Raw genomic sequence first — 19,391 nt, 5'->3', positions numbered from 1 at the left:
TCCTACTTGATGTCATTTCTTTGATTCGTCTGTCAGTCGTCTGTCAGTGAACAAGAGTTATAGAATGTAACTTTTACTCAAGTACTGTAAAAAAATGAATATTTCCCTTTATACTTCTACTCCACTTCAAGTATCTCAGCTTTAGACGGTGAGGATCTGACACAGAAAACATGGTCAGAAGCTAACAGAGCTCCTCCTCCAGCATTAACATGAACCACCCAACGATAAGAGAGCGCCAGTCTGTGTGTTGATTATGTTTTATTAAGTCATGAGGATAAAGTTGCTATGGAAACATATGAAGTCCGACTGTATTTAGTGATAATAGAGCGGCTTTAATGTGTCAACATTAGAGATGGTCAGGTTTAAATGAATGTGTCTGTGTAGAAACAACACACAACGTGTTTGTATACCAGCTGCAGCACACCACTGCCCCCGTGTGGAATAAGATGGACTAGCAGCCAGGAAGCCCTGTGACTGGAGACTGAATGCCCTCATGTGGAGTGTGTCAGTGTGTTCACTGAGCATGGATATTATGTATTACTTCATATGTGCTATGTCTAAAATGGCTTAGAACATTAGGATTTTTGGGTTGATACTATTTGTTACACAGATTTGGTGCACGATGTAATGGTTTTTGACCACTCGAGAATGAATCAAAATAACACAGAGAAACCCCTGTTCCTTGAGGAACACCGTAGAAAACTCCATGCTGTGATTCCATATCTACAACGTTTGTCTTTTGGACATTTCTGTAAGAATTGTATTTTTCACTGATTGGACAGCAATTACTTCTGTTGTGTAAACTGTCAGAAAGCCACACACACACACTAGGGTCCCTATTAAGAGCAGTGTGTTTGTGTGTTTTCTTAGGTCTTGTTTTAGACGTGGTGAACATTTCTCAGTAGGTTTCTTGTCATTATTAACTAGCAACCAACAAGCTACACTAACCAGGTCAATGATGATCAGTGGGACGTGTTGTTTCCTGCTGAATGGCCACATTAAGAACATAATGTGAACAGTCAGTCAGTCAGGGAGAGATTTTCAGTCAGGCATGTGACAGGGCAGCTAACAGTGAGGCCCTGATTGTAGTCATTATCCACTTCCTTGTTTTAGCCGGACGGGTACTTCAGGATCAGTGTGTGTTTACCAAGGCGTGTGTGTGCAGCGTGCAACTCAGTTGTGCGTGTGTGTCACATAGAGTGTAGTTCAACTAAAGAAGAGACGGGTGGAAAGAGAGGAGCACGAGGAGAGGAAATAGTGTAAAGTTACTGAAGAAGGGACAAGAAGAAGCGAGGGAGGAGGAAGAAGACAGAGGAGGGAAGAGCTGACGAAGAAACAAAGAAGAGAGGGAGCAGTGATTGACAGACTGGACTTCTACTGCTGAGTGGACACATGGAGAGAAATGCAGGGACGGATTAAGTCTGCCTCAGGACTCAACACTAATCTCTCTCCACACACACACACACACACACACACACACACACACACACACCCCTTGTTTGTCTTGTAAAAGACCTTTGGCATGTGGATTATTGACTTTGTAGCCTCTGCAGGGCAGCCATGTTTGAAGTCCTAATAGTAAAATCACTGAGTGTAACCCTAAGAATGTCAGTCTGAGTGCAGTACCTTCATCATACTACTTAGTTTAAACCTGTCATGGCTGTAAGCACTTCATACTGATGTCTGTAGGGCTGTTGTTCTGTAGTCCTTTGAGGTGGCTTCCTGTTTGAGAAGCTGGAGTTTACCTTGGAAACACAGTGCAGTCCTGTTAATGTTACACTTCTGTAAATGGAGTGATTGTAGTACTTTAGTCAGTCTCTGGTGGTTAATGCTCATACTTCCTTCTAGGAGAACTTTAGTGAAGCAGTTGGCGTCCAGTATCGACCTACATCACATTGTTAGAGAAGATTCATCTGCAGCTTGAAAGCCTGAAGAAGCTGCAGTCAGGGTCTGATTGCTCTTCTTCATGGCACTCCTTTGAACACCAAGGATTCCTTGGGGAACTTTTGGAACACTTAGAGTACCGTTTGGAGTCTAGCTTGGACATCACAGGGGAAATTCAGGACTTAGGTCATATAAGGAGATTTAAAGTTGTATCTTATCCAGCCAAAATGGGACCAGGGTCAGGGTAAGACCACAGGAAGTGAACCAGCTCGCTGTCATGGATTGTGACCCGGGAGCAGACACTGATCTGGGACACGGGGCTGGACTGGAGGCCTGTGGTGGTGCTCCTGAACAACCATGGGAAGAGACAGAAGGGGAAAGAGAAGGAGCAGCGTCACTCAAAGTAAAAGGAGGTGATGGAGAGTTCAGCTCTGCATCCTCCTCCTCTAATTCCTCTCTGCCCTCCTCCTCCAACCTCCCGACGTTCTTCTCCTCACCCCCCCCAATCTGTGTGGAAGAGGAGATCGAGATGCTGACCGGCTGCTCCAAGTCTTTCACTGGACTCAAGCTGTTCACCAGGAGGTAAGACTGAGTATGAAAGAGAGAGAAAACTACACCCTGAATGTGAGATGTTTCAGAATGACAGTGGTTCACGTGAACCGGTGTAACACCTGCTACTGACCAGCAGGTGGAGCCACCGATGTAGAGCCACTACAGATGTGTGGTCACATTAGGGCAGCAGTGTGTCCACCTTTAGACACACTGTTGCAGACCCTCTTCATTTCAACATTCATTCATCATAACTCCATCTCCAACATGACATCGTGTGTGTGTGTGTGTGTGTGTGTGTGTGTGTGTGTGTGTGTGTGTGTGCGTACATAACCTTGCCAGTGGGTCACTAGTCATCATGTGGAGAGTGGACATGCCAACAGTAACAAGGATGACAGTCGTGGCCAGAGCTCGAGCTGCACACTGCTATAAACGACACCATGGGGCAGCGCTAGCAGCTAGCTTGGCTGGTCTGGAGCCTGTTTGGAGGGCAGGAGATGAGCATGCTGTTTAAACCTGGTGAAACAGTCAGAGGAGGCTCTTCTAAAGGTGATTAGGATTGAAATAGCATGAAGTTCAGGCCTGTGCTGTCAAATGTGTCTCTTCCTATAAAGAATCGCTGGTTGTCTTCTCAGCCACACACTCAAATGTTTCTGTAGAAAAACATTTCTCACTGAAGCAACAAGGTTTTTATGTTTGTGGTATTCGGTTTGGGACTCATTACATTAGCTTCACTGCTTCACCCAACAGAGCTAGCTGCTAGCTGCTAGCTAGTGTGAGAATACAGTGACACAATGTCGACCACTAAACAACACGGTCTATGTTTGAAACATCAGAACGTGGTGCTGTGGTGTTTCTCTCCATCTCTGAGGTCAGGGTCAGGATTAGCCTACAGACCCCCAAGAGGTTTCAGTGTGATCCAGACTACATTTTGTCAGTCATAAAGGATTATCTTATTTTAGCAAGTGTTGTTAGCTAGAGATCACAGTTAGAAGCAAAATGATGTTAGAGGTGTTTTACCTTCTGTGAACCACCTGTGAGGTGTTGTGCTGCAGTTAAGACCACTTGTTCCCTGAGAGGACGTAGAGAGTCCCAGTCCAGAGGACCAAGAAGCCATCAGGTTACCAGTTCGCTTGTTAGCTCAATTCAGCACCGGGGGTCTGATCACAGGGGGCCTTCCTTCCCCCAGAGGCCCAGCGGGCTGAATGAGAGCTGCAGACTAGAGGACCGGATGGAGCTGTGTTTCTGCCTCGTAGGATTTAATCCAATAAAAGAACCATCAAAGCGTCAACTAGACTATAGCCTAGTATATAAATATATATATATATATATATATATATATATATATATATATATATATATATATATATATATATATATATATATATATATATATATATATATATATATATATATATATATATATATATATATATATATATATATATATATATATATATATATATATATATATATATATATATATATATATATATATATATATATATATATATATTTATATATATATATATATATATATATATATATATTTATATATATATATATATATATATATATATATATTTATATATATATATATATATATATATATATATATATATATTTATATATATATATATATATATATATATATATTTATATATATATATATATATATATATATATATATTTATATATATATATATATTTATGTGATATAGAGGATAGCAGAGTGTTAGCGGGCTCTTGCTCTGCTGTTAGTTCAGTAGAGGACTGAGGACTGAACAGGGGTCGTACGGAGCATGTAGTACGGAGCCTGTAGTATTGCAGTATGGTGGCTGTAGTACGGAGCCTGTAGTATTGTAGTATTGCGCCTGTAGTACGGAGCCTGTAGTATTGTAGTATTGCGCCTGTAGGATGGCGCCTGTAGTATGGCGCCTGTAGTACGGAGCCTGTAGTATTGTAGTATTGCGCCTGTAGGATGGCGCCTGTAGTATGGTGCCTGTAGTATTGCAGTACGGAGCCTGTAGTACTGCAGTATGGTGCCTGTAGTATTGTGCCTGTAGTATGGAGCCTGTAGTATTGCAGTACGGAGCCTGTAGTACTGCAGTATGGTGCCTGTAGTATTGTGCCTGTAGTATGGAGCCTGTAGTATTGTAGTACGGAGCCTGTAGTATGGTGCCTGTAGTATGTATGGCGCCTGTTGTATGGCGTCTGTAGTATTGTAGTATGGCGCCTGTAGTATCGGAGCCTGTAGTATAAAGCCTGTAGTATTGTAATATGGCGCCTGTAGTATTGTAGTATGGGAGCCTGTAGTACGGGAGCCTGTAGTATAAAGCCTGTAGTATTGTAGTATGGCGTCTGTAGTATTGTAGTATGGGAGCCTGTAGTGTGTAGCCTGTAGTATCGGAGCCTGTAGTATAAAGCCTGTAGTACAGCTGGAATACTGGTCGATGGCCACACATTACACATTGCACCTCTAATTCACATATCTAGTTTATGTAATTCAGATTTAAGCAGTTTGCTGTGGAAAGGGGGCGTGGCCTAACTCACAATCTCTCTGTCTTCCTTCGACCTTTTCAGTTTCCTCTTTCTCTTCTGAGTGAACATTTTCTCACTCTTTTTAGCTCAGCTGGAAGTACTCTGAGTTATCTGTCTGTCTGTCTCTCTCTCCATCTGTCTCTGTCTCTCCCCCCCCCCCCCAGACCGGGTGGTGACTCCCCCTCCCTCTCTCTCCCCTCCCTTTCGCTCTCTCTCTCTCTCTCTCTCTCTCTCTCTCTCCCTCCCTCCCTCCCTCCCTCCCTCCCCCTCCCTCTCTCTCTCTCTGCTGCACATTTAACACAGTTTAGTATTCGCTCTGAAGACAGATAGAAGAGAGAAACGAGTGAAGTGTGGATGGATAACTTTCTCCTCCTTTTTCAGGTTGGCTCCTATTTTATTCTTTGTTTTGTTTACTATTTATGAGGATACAGAATATGACGTAGGCTTTAATTAACATTCTTAAAATGTGGATTTTAACAAGGAAACTAAAGAAAACTAAAGTGAAGGTGAAGTCGATCAGGTTGTTGATGCAGTGCTGTGTTCAGTCTACTCAGATATCAGGGGACAGAACCAGCTGATGAGGAACCTCCATCATAAATAAGGCTATATATATGTTTTCTATTTATACTGTGTGAATATGAATCAGATGTTCCCCACAGCTTAGCTTTGAGCTTTTAGTACTGTCTCAAACAAAGTCACTTGTTTGTTTTGACATTTCTACTAAAATGCATGACTGCTTCTGAATACGGAACGATACCTGCTGACATTTCAAACTTTAAAAGACTTTATGTGAAAAGCTGAGCAACTTTGTGAAGTGTTGCGTCACAGTAAGAGGGTTCTAGGTTTGAAGCACATTCCTTAATGGATGCAGTGCAGGTTTGAATAAGTCAAGTCAAGTTAATAATTATTTGAGCTAAGCTAAACATGCCCTGGACCTGTCTATGTACTGAGATGAAACTAATATCCATATTCCCTGCTAAGACAGTGAGTACTGACTGAAACATTGCAACTACCAGCTATGTGTAATGATCCTGAACAAACCTTCCTTTGAGAAGCTGCATTGTCTTTCATTTGCCCCCGATTGGTCAATTTCAAAACATTTGGGGACAGCTTACAACAGCTTGATTGGAAATATCTACTAATTTTGGTGATGTTTAGGCAAACTGTCATTGATTTATAACCATTGTGCATTTGTAGTGCCCCTAGTGGATTGAAATGAAACGTTCAGGGTGTTTCAGGTACTCTCGTGAACATTTTCTGCAGGTTTCATGATGATTGGCCCAACGCTTGTTGACTTTGAGCCACACCCCTTTCAAGTTCATTGGTAAAAAAACAGATATCAACAAGCTTTATGCAACGTTTGATGCACTTGATCCAATAATGTTTCCAGGACCCTCACATCGGAACAGGAAACACTCCCCCAAAAAACCCTTTAACGGGGAGAAAAGAGAAGAAACCTCAGAGAGCAACAGAGGAGGGAACTCTATCAGGATCGATAGAAGTGTGATAGATGTCATGTGTAGAGAATGAACAACATAACAGAGTTACAACACATTCTATGCATATGTTTCCAGTCCCTTCAGGACTTGGACCCTGATGGTTATTGAAGCAGTAGTACTACCATTATGAGACAATGCCTCATTATACATGGTAGCACTACTGTTTACACTGTCCTCATACACCCTCCTACTGGCTCTGTTGTTGTAACAGCCTGTACACATTGTGTGTCTGTGTGTGTGTGTATAGTTCCAGTCATTAGCTACTGTTTAGACTGAAAACATGTCAGCAGGTCGACTGACAACAGAGAGGGAGAGAGAGTTGGCTGCTGTGTAGACTGAAAAAATACCTCCATGTAGAGAGAGACAGGTCTGGTAGAGGCCTCTCTCCATACAAGGCCTCCAACAACCACCCTACTACTTCTACAAACAACATTTATATACTTTTTATTTATACTACACATGTTCTGCTATTTATGTTGTAGAGCAAAGTGAACAGCTGGCTGCTGAGGTTCACTGCCAGTGTTGTTCCCAGGAACTGTTTGGTTCCCAGGAACTGTTTGGTTCCTGTACCGGACATGACTCGTGTCACGTCCCGTTTACAGTTGCCTGAAATGCTGAAAAATATTAACCATATCATTAAAAACCCTATGAAAAATGAACACAGTAGTAACGCTACTGCAGATGTAAAAAAACGAAAGCAGTTCACTTACTAAAGCTGCTGTTCACTATTTAAAGACAAAGTGCATCCTCCTTTCTTGTTAATAAAGAGTTTAATCTCACGGTTGTACAGAACATCGATGCAGTTCAGTTCCAGTAAGAAGTCCTTCTCCATTCATGGACGCCAGTGAAGACACGAGCCTCCCCAGTTGTATTTCTTGAATACGTTTTAATGCATTTGAGGGCTAAAAATGTCTGCTCGGCAGAGGCAGCAGATATTGGGATTGTCACTGCCCAACATGGCAAAACGCAAAAAATGTAATGTCACGTAAAACGTCTTACATATTTTTAAACTTTAACTCTTACTATTACAAAGTTCTGCTTGCTAGCTTCACACCAGTCATGTTAGCCAATCACGTACTTGTCACGTACCAATCACGTACTTGTAGGCCAGCTAGCAGCTCTGACACGTCAAAGAATACGCCCAACATGTCAAACTGAAGATCTGATTGGTTGAAGACTATGACAATCAACAATATCGTCCCCATTCACTTAAACTGCAAAGGGATTCACTTGTTAGTCTGAAGGCCACCGGGCAGATTTTTTTTACTTAGTAAAATAAATATTGTTCCTGAAAATAATACCAGATGTCTTCACAGACATCTTCTTCTGTTCAATCTGCCATCATCTATTCCAGTATTGCCATGGCCTATGTGAAAAGACAGAAATGTTCCCTGAATGCAGCGCATGTGTGCATAGTGCATTTACTGGGAACTCTGAATGAAAGAGGGGTGTGGACAGGATGGATGGTGGTTCTTCTTTGTCCTGTCTACAGGTGTACCGAGGTCAGGAGGCACATGAGCTGTTAATTCATCTACACGTTTCTAGTCAGCCAAAGTACAGATCCACGGAGGATGTTCAGAGGCATTGTGGGAAACCAAATCACTGTAGAAGAAGAAGCAGCTGTATAAGAATAGGTGGACATCAGTTAGGGAGAGAGGCTCTCGATCACGTATACAGCCTCCCTCCATACAGAGACGATGCTTTGTGTTTGGTCTCACCCCATAGAGGAGGACCACGTTGCTCCTAACTCTGTGTATTTGCATAGCACTCCACTCTTTTTCATGTAAATATTTAACCCAACAGCACAGAGCTCTGGATAGTGTCACACACACACACACACACACACACACACACAGCTCTATATTCTTCCCCCAGGTTACTCATTCAACAGTGGTTTTACCCTCTTTAGTTTTCCCTTTAGCTTGCTAGCACTCAGCTAGCATCACAGAGGCTGTAACCCTGCAGTCATTGATAGAACACAGATCTTATTATTGATCCAGCAGGTTGGTTGTGTCTGATGGATTCATGGTGAACTCTGAACTTGGCATGTATTTTGGTGTGATAGAAGAAAGGTCAGGACTATCCTGACTACTGAAAGCTAAATGAAAGAGTAGGTCAGGTGCGTTGTTGCATAACTAAACATGAAACTGTTGTTTCCTGTTTCCGACTAACGGTCAATCTGTTTTCTTTAAAGCGTGACTGTGATCTTTATTGTTGTCGCTATGACCACGAAGGTCTCCTAATCTTAACCCAGCCGCTCTAAACTCACTCTACCTCTCCTGAACCTGAACCATAGTGATGACCGTACGTCATCAGTGATGTGACACATTGTGAGTTTACAAGGTTCAAACCGATGTTGTCTTCCTGCTGATGAAAAGCACTTCTATGTGTGGAGAGGGATGGACAAGTATTCATTGTCTCCAGAGGATGACCACCATCCTGCCACTTGTACACGAGAATATTCAAATATAACACACAGACTTCATTCAAAAGAAGCTTCCGTTTCCCAAGAAAGACATTTGGAATAACATCTGCTGGGTACTCTCTCACTCACAAGGGGATGAACCCTTGTGAGTCTACATCCTGGTTGTGTTTCCTGTTGGGACGTGTTGGTGAAAAACACTAAACATTCAAGGAGTCCCTCTCTAGTGAAAGTGTTAGTAAATGAGTGGTGGACTCCTGAGACCCCCCCGTCTGTCTTTAAAAGGAGTCCTGCTCTCTTCAGTACTAGGTCTATTTCTAGAGATAGAAATATCTCTGACAAAGAGCCTTAAGCTGTGTTGACATGCAAATACACACTCAGGTGGGTCATGTTTTATACCGAGTACTCTCATCTCTTCCTCCCTCTGCCCCATTATGGTAGAGGATTATCACTGTAGAAAGCAGCTGTTACATAACAGCAACACACACACACACACACACACACACACACACACACACACACACACACACACACACACATCATCTAGTTGAGGGGGGAGGAGGGAAGGATCAGAGGAAAGGAAACTCTTTACATTCTAAACTATTTACAGCCTGACATTGACCAGTTTTCTGAGGCTGACATTGATATTTGAGAGTTAATGAAAATCTGATCATGATGCTGTGTATCAGCCTTATTGGACGACATGTTGGCCAATACAAGATATGACCATTATCTTGCTGATAAATCACTGGGGCTGTAGTTTATGAAGGACCACCATTTGTGTTTTCATGACCCACAAACAGCACAAGTCTTTTGCTGAAATACTGTTACTGGAAGCAGTTAGCAGCAAGATGACAAACGTGTTCAGAAAAGCTAGTTGTTGAAGCTAAGTGAATATGGAGGTGAATGGACTGGACCAGACAAAGCATGGCTATATAACACCAACATGGATTCAAGGATCCTTTATTGTCTTTATGCAGCACAGCGCATCTGCAATGCAGTCGTAGCTCATTTGTAACACAACGAACACATGACGAACTAGACAAAGACAGTTGAACATTCCCGTAGAGCATTTTTTTTGTATTTGCATCATAAAGAATGTAAGACAATTCTCTGATCAGATAATATGGCCGACATCTTCACATTAAAAACTCAACATGAGGACAATATTGTCCATCTACTCTGACTGTGTTTGAGCACCAAGCATCATGACGTGAACACAGAGTCCTGCTCTCTGTCCTGTTGTCCCCCCGTCAAGTTCAGCTTGATGCTGGACCACGATGGATCCAGGTCTCTGTGAAGATGTGGACTCAACAGTCACCGACCTCCCGCTGCTTTCATCCATCTTATTATTCTGTGGTCGGTCATCAGACGGTAGTGGAGTAGCCTCAGGTCCTAGCTGGGTTAGCTTAGCTTCCATCTGGGCTATCTACTATGGGTCAGTTTGGTGGTGTTTGGTCCGGCAGGTCTGGCTGGTTGGTCGGCCGTGGACGGTGATCTCAAACTCTGCTGCACTTCAGTCCCCACGTTTATTTTCAGATATTGATAAATATATATTCTGTCATATGCCATCAGTGATAAACACGATAAAAAAGCAACAAATAAAGACAAAAATGTAGCGACATTCATGGGAGCTACCAGCCGCAGCTGGACAGCTGCAACAAACCCCCCCCCACCACAAAGTGTACAAGATGAGAACAGATGAGCAGCACTGCTGCAAATGAGCCGGATATCCTGTTAACGGCGGCCACACTGAGCACACGCTTCCTTTCTGTCTCATAATGACATGAACTGAAACCTTCTGGGATTGATGGCCATCATAGAAGGCACACTGACTGTAGCTGCAGCAGCAATGCTCACATTTAGGGCAAATCAAGTAACACGAGTCCCCTCTGGCCTATTTCACTTCCTACAAAGGACAAGAGATGAGAGGAATCCCAACAACATAACACACCAGAACCTTGAAGGTCCTGTCTGTGGAGACATCAGAGCTTTGACACAAAGGGCTTTTTCTATTTGAATTCATTTAGTATTTTATTTCATCTCATTTCAATCTATCTCATTGACTTTATTTGATCATCATTTACACTGGTTTGTATTGCTCATGTCATTTCCTTGCTCTTTAAATGGTCTCTGTATTTGACATGTAAATATAGCTGCCTTGTATATATATGCCTTATCATTTACCCCTGGTGCATCTTGGGTAATGGGGTAACTGTTGAAAATAGAAAGCCAAAAGGCATTATGGGCTGGCTACAGTGCAGTCACTGAGACATGTGAAAGATGTAACGCATCCGAAATTTTTCCTCCTCCAAAGTCAGCCAGTGGTCTGTGGGAAGGTCTGAGCTATTGAGTTTATTATAACAGTAACAGTTATACCAAATATGCTGAGGCCAATGCTTGATGGTATGTTTTGACCGTCTCACAGTAATGATCCTTCTGCAGGTCCACCTACAGAAACCTGGTCAGGACTATTACTTCCTCCTGATAGTAATGTGTTTAGGTCATACAGATCAGATCTGTTCACAGTAACTCGGTGATAAACCACACAAATGTGTGAAACGACGAGTCAGTGTTGGTTTAATGTCACATAGTGTGTGTGTGTGTGTGTGTGTGGGGAGAGAGGCTAAGCCCCGCCCTCGGTACAGCAGCAGAGTAGTGAATGCATGCTCAGGGTCTCCTTTACATGTAAGAGTTGTGCGTTAGTCACAGTAACACACTCCATGAAAGAAGAAAGTGAAGGATGAGGGAGCCAGTGAAGGGCTGCTGGGGGACTGAGTGACTTTGAACTAAGCAGCACTGCATCAGGGATCCATTGATCGAGTTAAACAGCTGATTCAGCATGGCAACGCCTGATCTATTCAATTAGTTTGAATGGAAATGTACATTTTGTTTTGGGTATTTGTAGTAATTAAGCAGTATTCATAACTTGGAAGGAAGGACTTGTTGTACCAGTAAGGTTTGTGGAAACTGTTCTCTCTGTTCATGTCATTTAGGGAACACATTTAATAAACAGAGCATTTCTAAAGGAAGACTGAAGAGAAGGAAAGGAGCTGCAGTATCATCAATCGTCATGGATACCATCCAACAGAGAGCTCACCTTTAACCTTTAGCTTGCTATCAGAGAATCCGGGAGGGGCACAGCTGTGTTCTTTACCCATCAGATACCACATATCCTTTTAGTACCTTCCATACTGCACTGCCCTTCCTGACATGATGGATTTCTTCTTCCATCGTGGTTTCCGCCGTCGGCAGAAAGGACAGAAGCATCCGGCTGGTCCTGCTCTTCAGACCAGTAAAGCCAGGAGGCGCTCTAGTGTCGGGCTACCCTCTGCAGCATTAGTGCAGTCCAGACGCTCCTCTGTTGGCTTACCTCCAGTTTGTACTGACCAGCGCAGGCGCCCCAGTGTTGGCTTACTGGTGGCCAGTGGACAGAGGAGACAGGTAGGATTAACAAACACAAGTGAAGCAGTGGGAGACTCTGGAAGAGGAGGATTTCAGTATAAAGCCTCTGGCTCAGCGCCCTACGTACATCGAGGGATGGCGATGCGACATCGACGTCCTAAAGTCAAATCTATTGAACCTCATTTACTTGGATCCTCGATGTTACTTGCGAGTGTAGTCCAGATGGGCAGAGGAGTAGAAGAACCGGATTCCCCCCCATGTTCCTGTTTGGAGTCCGATGGAGAGGAAGGGAGTGATGAAGAAGTGGAGAACACACCTGTAAACTTCAGCCCGACAACTCGGATGCACTTAACCCAGGCAGTCAATATGAAAAACATCACACCCCGCCCCTTGCTCCGCCCTCCTCGCTGTCTGAGACGAAAGTCCTCCCACCTACTTCCAGCCGACTCTGAGCTTCGATGTGGTGAATCAGGTTATGGAGTTTATGGTCGCTATAATCGCCGAAGCTCAAGTCAAGTTCACCGGACTTTAAATAAGCAGATCCAGACTGCAAGGACCAGCCCCAGTTTGGGTCAGCTGGCCTCAGCAGGTCTGAGCTCTGAGACACATGTGTCCTCCTCTGAGTCTACACTCCATAAGAGCTGTTCGTCACCACTGGGGGGACCAGAGGAAACCATATACTATGATCCTTATCTGGAAACATGGGAGAACTTCCTGTCGTATGTAACACACACACACACACACACACACACACACACACACACACACACACACACACACACACACACACACACAAAGTGTATTGGTTTTGTATCTGCAGACTTCTTGCTTCTATACTTCCCCAGATTTACTGCCTACTACTTCTAGTACTCCTTCTAGTGTGTCGAGGAATGTTCCTGCAACACGTACAGTCTCTAGAAGAACCATGTCTAGATGTTCTGACAGTCCAGCCATTTAAAGACCCTTTGTGGACAAACACCCACTAACATGTGTCTCTGTCCTCAGTGGGACAGGGACCAATGACTCTGCAGTAGAGATGGAAACATGACACCTGGGTGCACACGATGATTATCACCTCTCTTCCAGAGCGATGCTGTGAAGTGTGTTGAAGTTAATATATAATACATAAAATATTCCAGCATGTCTATAAGTCTAGCATGGCGTCTAGCACGGGCACGACGTCTAGCACGGCGTCTAGCACGGGCACGGCGTCTAGCACGGGCACGACGTCTAGCACGGCGTCTAGCACGGGCACGACGTCTAGCACGGCGTCTAGCACGGCGTCTAGCACGGGCACGACGTCTAGCACGACGTCTAGCAAGGCGTCTAGCACGGCGTCTAGCACGGGCACGACGTCTAGCAAGGCGTCTAGCACGGCGTCTAGCACGGGCACGACGTCTAGCACGGCGTCTAGCACGGCGTCTAGCACGGGCACGACGTCTAGCACGGGCACGACGTCTAGCAAGGCGTCGAGCAAGTCACAGGATGACAGTTATCTTGAAAACTAACTGTCATATCTGTTTGGGATGTTCTATTTGTGGCGCCCCTCTGACCTCTCCCTTAGCGTCCCCGTCAGACATACATGTCACTATAACACACAGAGCTGGGTTATGATTGGTTAGGAAGGTCGAGCTCCCAAGGGGATGAACGTTTTAGATCTTCATGATTGGTTCTTTCATTCCTCTCGCCTGTTTAACAATGTTTGATCACATAATAAAAATGATCTAATTACATTCTGCATGTCAAAATGGAGGACATCCAAATGATTGATGAGAAGCTTTTTAACTGCGACTAGCGCTTGTGATATCATAACATGTTTCCATTATGCTGTCATATTCAGGTTGACAGCAGTCGTAAAAAGTGAAATGCTGCTTCATCTCGTCTTTATGAGCTGGTCTTCATCTGTCTAAAGGAAGCTGCGTTATCTTTCTAGTTGTTCTCACAGTGTCTGTTTCACTGGTGTGGGATCAGTTTCCTTCCCTCTTCCTGATTGACTCGTTGCTGCTTCAGATACATCTTTGAGATTCAGCCATTGAATCATTGGAAACATTTGTCCAGTGTTCACATTTAGTTGTTGATTCAAATATGTGAAATTATAAAACAATCAAGCAACCGAAAATATAGCTTCACCCAGAGGGCGCCTGGGTGGACCTCCACAGTCCATGCCAGGTCGCTCATGTTTGTGTTAATGTGTGTCAGCACGGTGACCTGTCCAGGTGTGCCCCCCCCCCCCCCCCTTTCACCCACTCTGTGCTGGTGCAGCATGCTGATATAAAGTCATATTACTTCTTCACCATCATTTCATGCTTTTATTTTGAAGGCCAAACTAGAGGTTATTATTTTCTGCTTGTTCTTATGGACCTTCTCTGTTCTTCTTCCTTTGCTGGGCATCATGACGAGCCTTTATGCTATCTCTGTCTCTCTGTCTCTGTCCCTGTCTCTCTCTCCGTCTCTGTCTCTCTCTCTTCATTCACTCTATAGCTTGCTCCACCACCTCTGCTCTCTCTCTCCCTCCCTCTCGTTGAACTAAATGTGGTGTGTTCCCAAATAGCAGCTGATGAATGTGACATGTGATATTTCACATGAGGTGCTACACATTAGAATATGAATTCAAATCTTTAGAATTTGAATCCGTTGACATTAGAGACATGAATGAGCTCAACAAAAGGACTTGGTGTTGAAATTGTGTCCCTAGTGTTTGATATGCTGATATGTTCGTGATGCCCGATCAGGAACATTTCAAACACGTTTTTAGCTTTCAGACTGTTTGAAATCTGTGTGACGTTGACAGGTTTTACCTTTTCTCGTTGTTTCTCCTTGTGTTTCCAGGAAAGCAATAGCTAAGTCCGGCCTGCACCATCTGCCCTGTCAGCCCAGCACATCGTCCCTGAACAGGAGCGACCCAGAGGCAGATATCCGCAGCACTCTGGACTGGACTGTGAGTCTGGGCTCTGATCCCTCACAGGACAACCCTCCCTCTAGTGCACGGGTCTCAAACTCAAGGCCCTTTTTTTATTTTTTATTTTATTTTTTATTTTTTATTTTTTATTTTTTATTTTTTTTATTTTTATTTTTATTTTTATTTTTATTTTTATTTTTATTTTTATTTTTATTTTTTAAGTTGGACTTGATAATAAAAATATCCTCGTAGTCGAAATTATGAGATAGAAAGTCGAAGTTATGAGACAGAAAGTCGAAGTTATGAGACAGAAAGTCATAACTATGAGATACTTAAACACACAGTCACAGAAGCAGCTCTTTGGCTGGTTACTGTACACTTGACATAGAAATGTATTGTGAGTACATTGAAGACTACTTTAAACGTGTCTTTAAAACACATGAAATAATTCATGTGGGATTGTGCAAACGCACCCTTGAAAGGATTTTAAGCATTGAACAAAGTTATTGTAATAACTTGTGTTTGATATTTGGCTTTGATATTTTCTTTAACAGTTTGATCTTTGACAGAGTAATGTGGGTTTCTTAACCCTAAATTAAAAGGATTTATGTTATAATAACAGAAATGTGCTTAAATATATTTTTACATTTATTTAACTGAATGTACACTATTTTAACACTTTAATAAACAATAATCAAATGCAGAGACAGTTATTTATCAATTTGTTAGGAGTAGTAACATTTACACCGTCTTACATTTACAACCGGCCCTTTGAGGGCAACCATGATGCTGATGTGGCCCAGATTGATAATGAGTTTGAGACCCCTGCTCTAGTGGGTTCTTCTATCTAACCCTATCGAGTCTATCTAGAGCATAATGTGCCAGGATCTTTGTGGATAAGCACACCCAGGGTGTTCAGTCAATGTTTCACATGGCCTCAAACAGCATCAGTGACTTACGGATGTAGTGAGCCAGCTGGTGTCCTTTGTTTGTCCCTGTAGGAGTCGGCTGTGTATGGAGAGCACATCTGGTTTGAGATTAATGTGTCTGGAGACTGCTGTTATGTGGGAGAGCAGCACTGCATTGCCAGAGCACTGGTGAGTAGCTCCTCCCTCTTTGTGTTCTCAATACCACGACTACAACTTCCATCCATTCATTAGATGGACCCAAGTGTGTTTCCCTTTAGTTCATCACACTGAATCTTTACACGTCTCACTAGATATTCCTTCAGTGTCTGCACCAATGAAACTACTTCATCCAAGTTACAAACCAATCAGATGGAGGTAAATGCACTAGTGGTGGTTACATGAACAACAGCAACATGTAGTAGTTCTCTCTCGCTCAGCTGCTCTATGTGAATAATATTGCATCATCATCAGCATCAAGGAAACCATTCCATACCATTCTGCAAAAGGCTGAATAATGATGAGGTATTTTGGGTATTTTTGTCAGCTTGACCCACTTTGCACCCAGTTTCCCCCCCTTATGATACAGCAGGTCAGACAGTGTCGATCCACTCCTGATGCTCACTGATTCATTCAGTGTGCGTCAAACACACTCGCATCATCTTCTCATTTTACTCATGTCAGCTCTCAGTCCAACATATGTTAGCCTGTCACATGGCACGTACACAAAGTGGTCGTATGTCCACATAATCCACGTCTCGCCACTTAGACCGGTCTCTGCTGGACTGCTGGTCAGGACCCTTTCACGTTCTGCAGCACAGGGCTGCCCCCCAGTGGTCAGAGCCCCCCATATTACTGCCTCATATTACTCCCTCATATGTGGCTGTGTACATTACTGTTGGTCAAAGGACAGATGGTTTCACTTTTGGTCCTTCCTGAAGCTTATTTTCCTTTTCCATGTTTCATCTTCTCCTTCTCTTTCTTTCTCTTTCCAGCAAAAGTCTGTCAGTCGAAGGAAGTGTGCTGCGTGTAAGATAGTGGCCCACACCATCTGTATAGAACAACTGGAGAAGGTAATTCCTCTGTCTCATGTATTCAACGTACTTAACCAAGCGGATTGATCCAGGAAATGGAATGAGTTCACCGTATGAATCTACTTCATGGAGACAAGAAACATAAAGACACAGGTGTCATCACAGACAGTTATTAAAGATTAAAGACGGATGTTTAAACCGTCTTTCACGAGGGACAAAAGGTGATGGAGGCAAGATTAAAGAAGGATTTAACTTTTAGTCCTCACTAAGAGTTTAAGATCGGAGAGAAGTGAAAAGGAGGATTACTTTAAACCCTCAGACATGATGGAAATCTAAGCTTCTCTTTATTGATGTCATCAGAGGACAGCTTGTCTTTAACTGTTGCTCCTGTCTAACCTGCAGTTTCCCAGCTCTAGAGCCATTCTGTTGGACGCCACCCTGCCTATCAATGAGCCCCACTTTAGAGTGAGACACACAAACCTCCTCCCGTCTCTCCTCTCTCCTCGTCTGTGGTGTCTGGACCTCCCTTCAGCCATTCTTAGTGAAGCCAGGTCACAGCATGATATGAGTCTTTATAGGTGGGGCAAATGTCTGAGGGGCTGCCACATAACCAGATACCGCTGCTACAGATATAGCATGTATTCAGGTTTGTGCAAAGAATGAATGGATTGCAATGTAATCCAGGTCAGACACACACCCTTTGGGAACTTCCACTTTGGTTCTGGCATGATGAAGGGGTCATTTTCTTTTCTCTCCATCTCCTCTACTTGTTGATCAGGGTGCATTAATAAATGAGTTGATTTCAAAGGGATATGATACTAAGGCCTGTTTCTGAAGGCCTAACAGCATAGAGGGACCAGGACTGGTCACTGAGACAAAGTCCAGGTCCCTCTACTAGCCCCTGTCAAACACATCCACTGTCTTCATCAGCAGACATCAGTCACATGCCATCAGTATCTCTCTTTATTTATGAATCATCATCACTGTAATAATCACATCCATAGAATGTGACACATGGCACATTATGATCCTCACAATAAACCATATTAGACCAAATGTGAAAAGAGTCGGCACAGTACCAAGGACAGACAATAGACTAGAGACAGATCACAGTGCCGTCTCTCTACAGCTGCATTAGTGACCCATCATCAGAGTCCAGCTGTGATAACAGCAGCGTGTTGGTAGACCATGTCTGTGATGTGATGAATAGCTGCTGGTTCTGGTGCCAGTTAAACTGGGCTCATTTTTAGCAGCAGAGCAGCCACCTGAAAGCAGCAACAATGTGAGTCTGTAAATGATGGAGCCATCAATGCTTCAACAAACAGAGACATCATCTTATCTCAGCCACATCTCTTGGTGTCATCAACTTTTATTTCTTCAAGCTGTCGCCTTTGTCTTGATATCAATAGTAGAGCACTAATCATGTGACACTATTGACCAACGGATCCATTTTTCATTATGAGAAGGTCTGTGATATGCAAGGCTGAACCAGGAATGAAGCCGACTAATTCATGATGTTCAGCCTAGCAACCACAGAGTCTGCTGGTTCCCTCCCTGCTCTGGCTTTTCTTTTCTGAGCTCACTTCATGATGGGGAATCGTGGTGCCTTCCCACTTTCACTGCAGCAAAGTCACACATGTGTGAACCTCTTTGGCATTAGTGCTTCTTTCTCCGAAACCATGTTTTCCTGATCATTGGAGATGCTTCTGTTCTGGCACTCCTAGAAGAAGCCTCAGTTCATCTGTCCTCTCTACTCTTCCTCTGCTCTTTTCCAGATTAATTTCAGGTGTAAACCGTCTTTCAGAGAATCCGGCTCTAGGAACATCCGAGAGGTGAGTTTGAGCTGCTGCTGGAGCCGTTTTAGGATCAGGAACCATCAGGGAATAGATTAAGCTATTTAATAAGTATTTCCAAAATGATGATCAGTGTGATTTGTGCGTTTTCAGCCCGTTGTGGTGCGTCATCACTGGGTGCATCGGAGACGGCAAGAAGGCAAATGTAAACAATGTGGGAAGGTGAGTGTGAATTGTGATGATAATAATTCACTTCTTCTTTCAGCAGCACAGAGGCACTCACTCCTTCTTGTTCCTGTCTGTCTGAGCAGGGCTTCCAGCAGAAGTTTGCTTTCCACAGCAAAGAGATCGTGGCCATCAGCTGCTCCTGGTGCAAACAGGCTGTGAGTGGGTTTAACAATCATATTCGTTCTATTCTTCCCATCTCAATCTATACATGTATTCAACTGAATGTCTTTCT

The 19,391-nt window shown here is 43.4% G+C and overlaps 1 protein-coding gene across 2 annotated transcripts in view; it reads left to right on the top strand.

Annotated features, from left to right (window-relative positions):
- Nucleotides 1-1,125: 1,125 nt before the first annotated feature.
- The window catches only part of LOC142952707 (diacylglycerol kinase zeta-like), a 77,806-nt gene continuing 59,540 nt past the window's right edge, over nucleotides 1,126-19,391 (top strand). The window contains exons 1-8 of one of the 2 annotated variants that reach the window (XM_076094589.1): nucleotides 5,296-5,355; nucleotides 11,892-13,019; nucleotides 15,130-15,238; nucleotides 16,201-16,296; nucleotides 17,100-17,177; nucleotides 18,914-18,970; nucleotides 19,085-19,153; nucleotides 19,243-19,314. In XM_076094589.1, the coding sequence (XP_075950704.1) occupies nucleotides 12,109-13,019; nucleotides 15,130-15,238; nucleotides 16,201-16,296; nucleotides 17,100-17,177; nucleotides 18,914-18,970; nucleotides 19,085-19,153; nucleotides 19,243-19,314 (1,392 nt within the window). In that variant the 5' untranslated portion in view covers nucleotides 5,296-5,355; nucleotides 11,892-12,108. Of the gene's footprint in view, nucleotides 2,467-5,295; nucleotides 5,356-11,891; nucleotides 13,020-15,129; nucleotides 15,239-16,200; nucleotides 16,297-17,099; nucleotides 17,178-18,913; nucleotides 18,971-19,084; nucleotides 19,154-19,242; nucleotides 19,315-19,391 lie in introns of those variants that run through there. The other variant, XM_076094590.1, reaches the window with a different exon arrangement.

This window comes from Anarhichas minor, unplaced genomic scaffold (genome assembly GCF_050575085.1).
Source record: "Anarhichas minor isolate MPS153535 unplaced genomic scaffold, ASM5057508v1 ptg000018l, whole genome shotgun sequence".
Taxonomy (NCBI): domain Eukaryota; kingdom Metazoa; phylum Chordata; class Actinopteri; order Perciformes; family Anarhichadidae; genus Anarhichas; species Anarhichas minor.
Note: the sequence above shows the minus strand (reverse complement) of the source record. Positions and strands in the feature narration are given on the sequence as shown.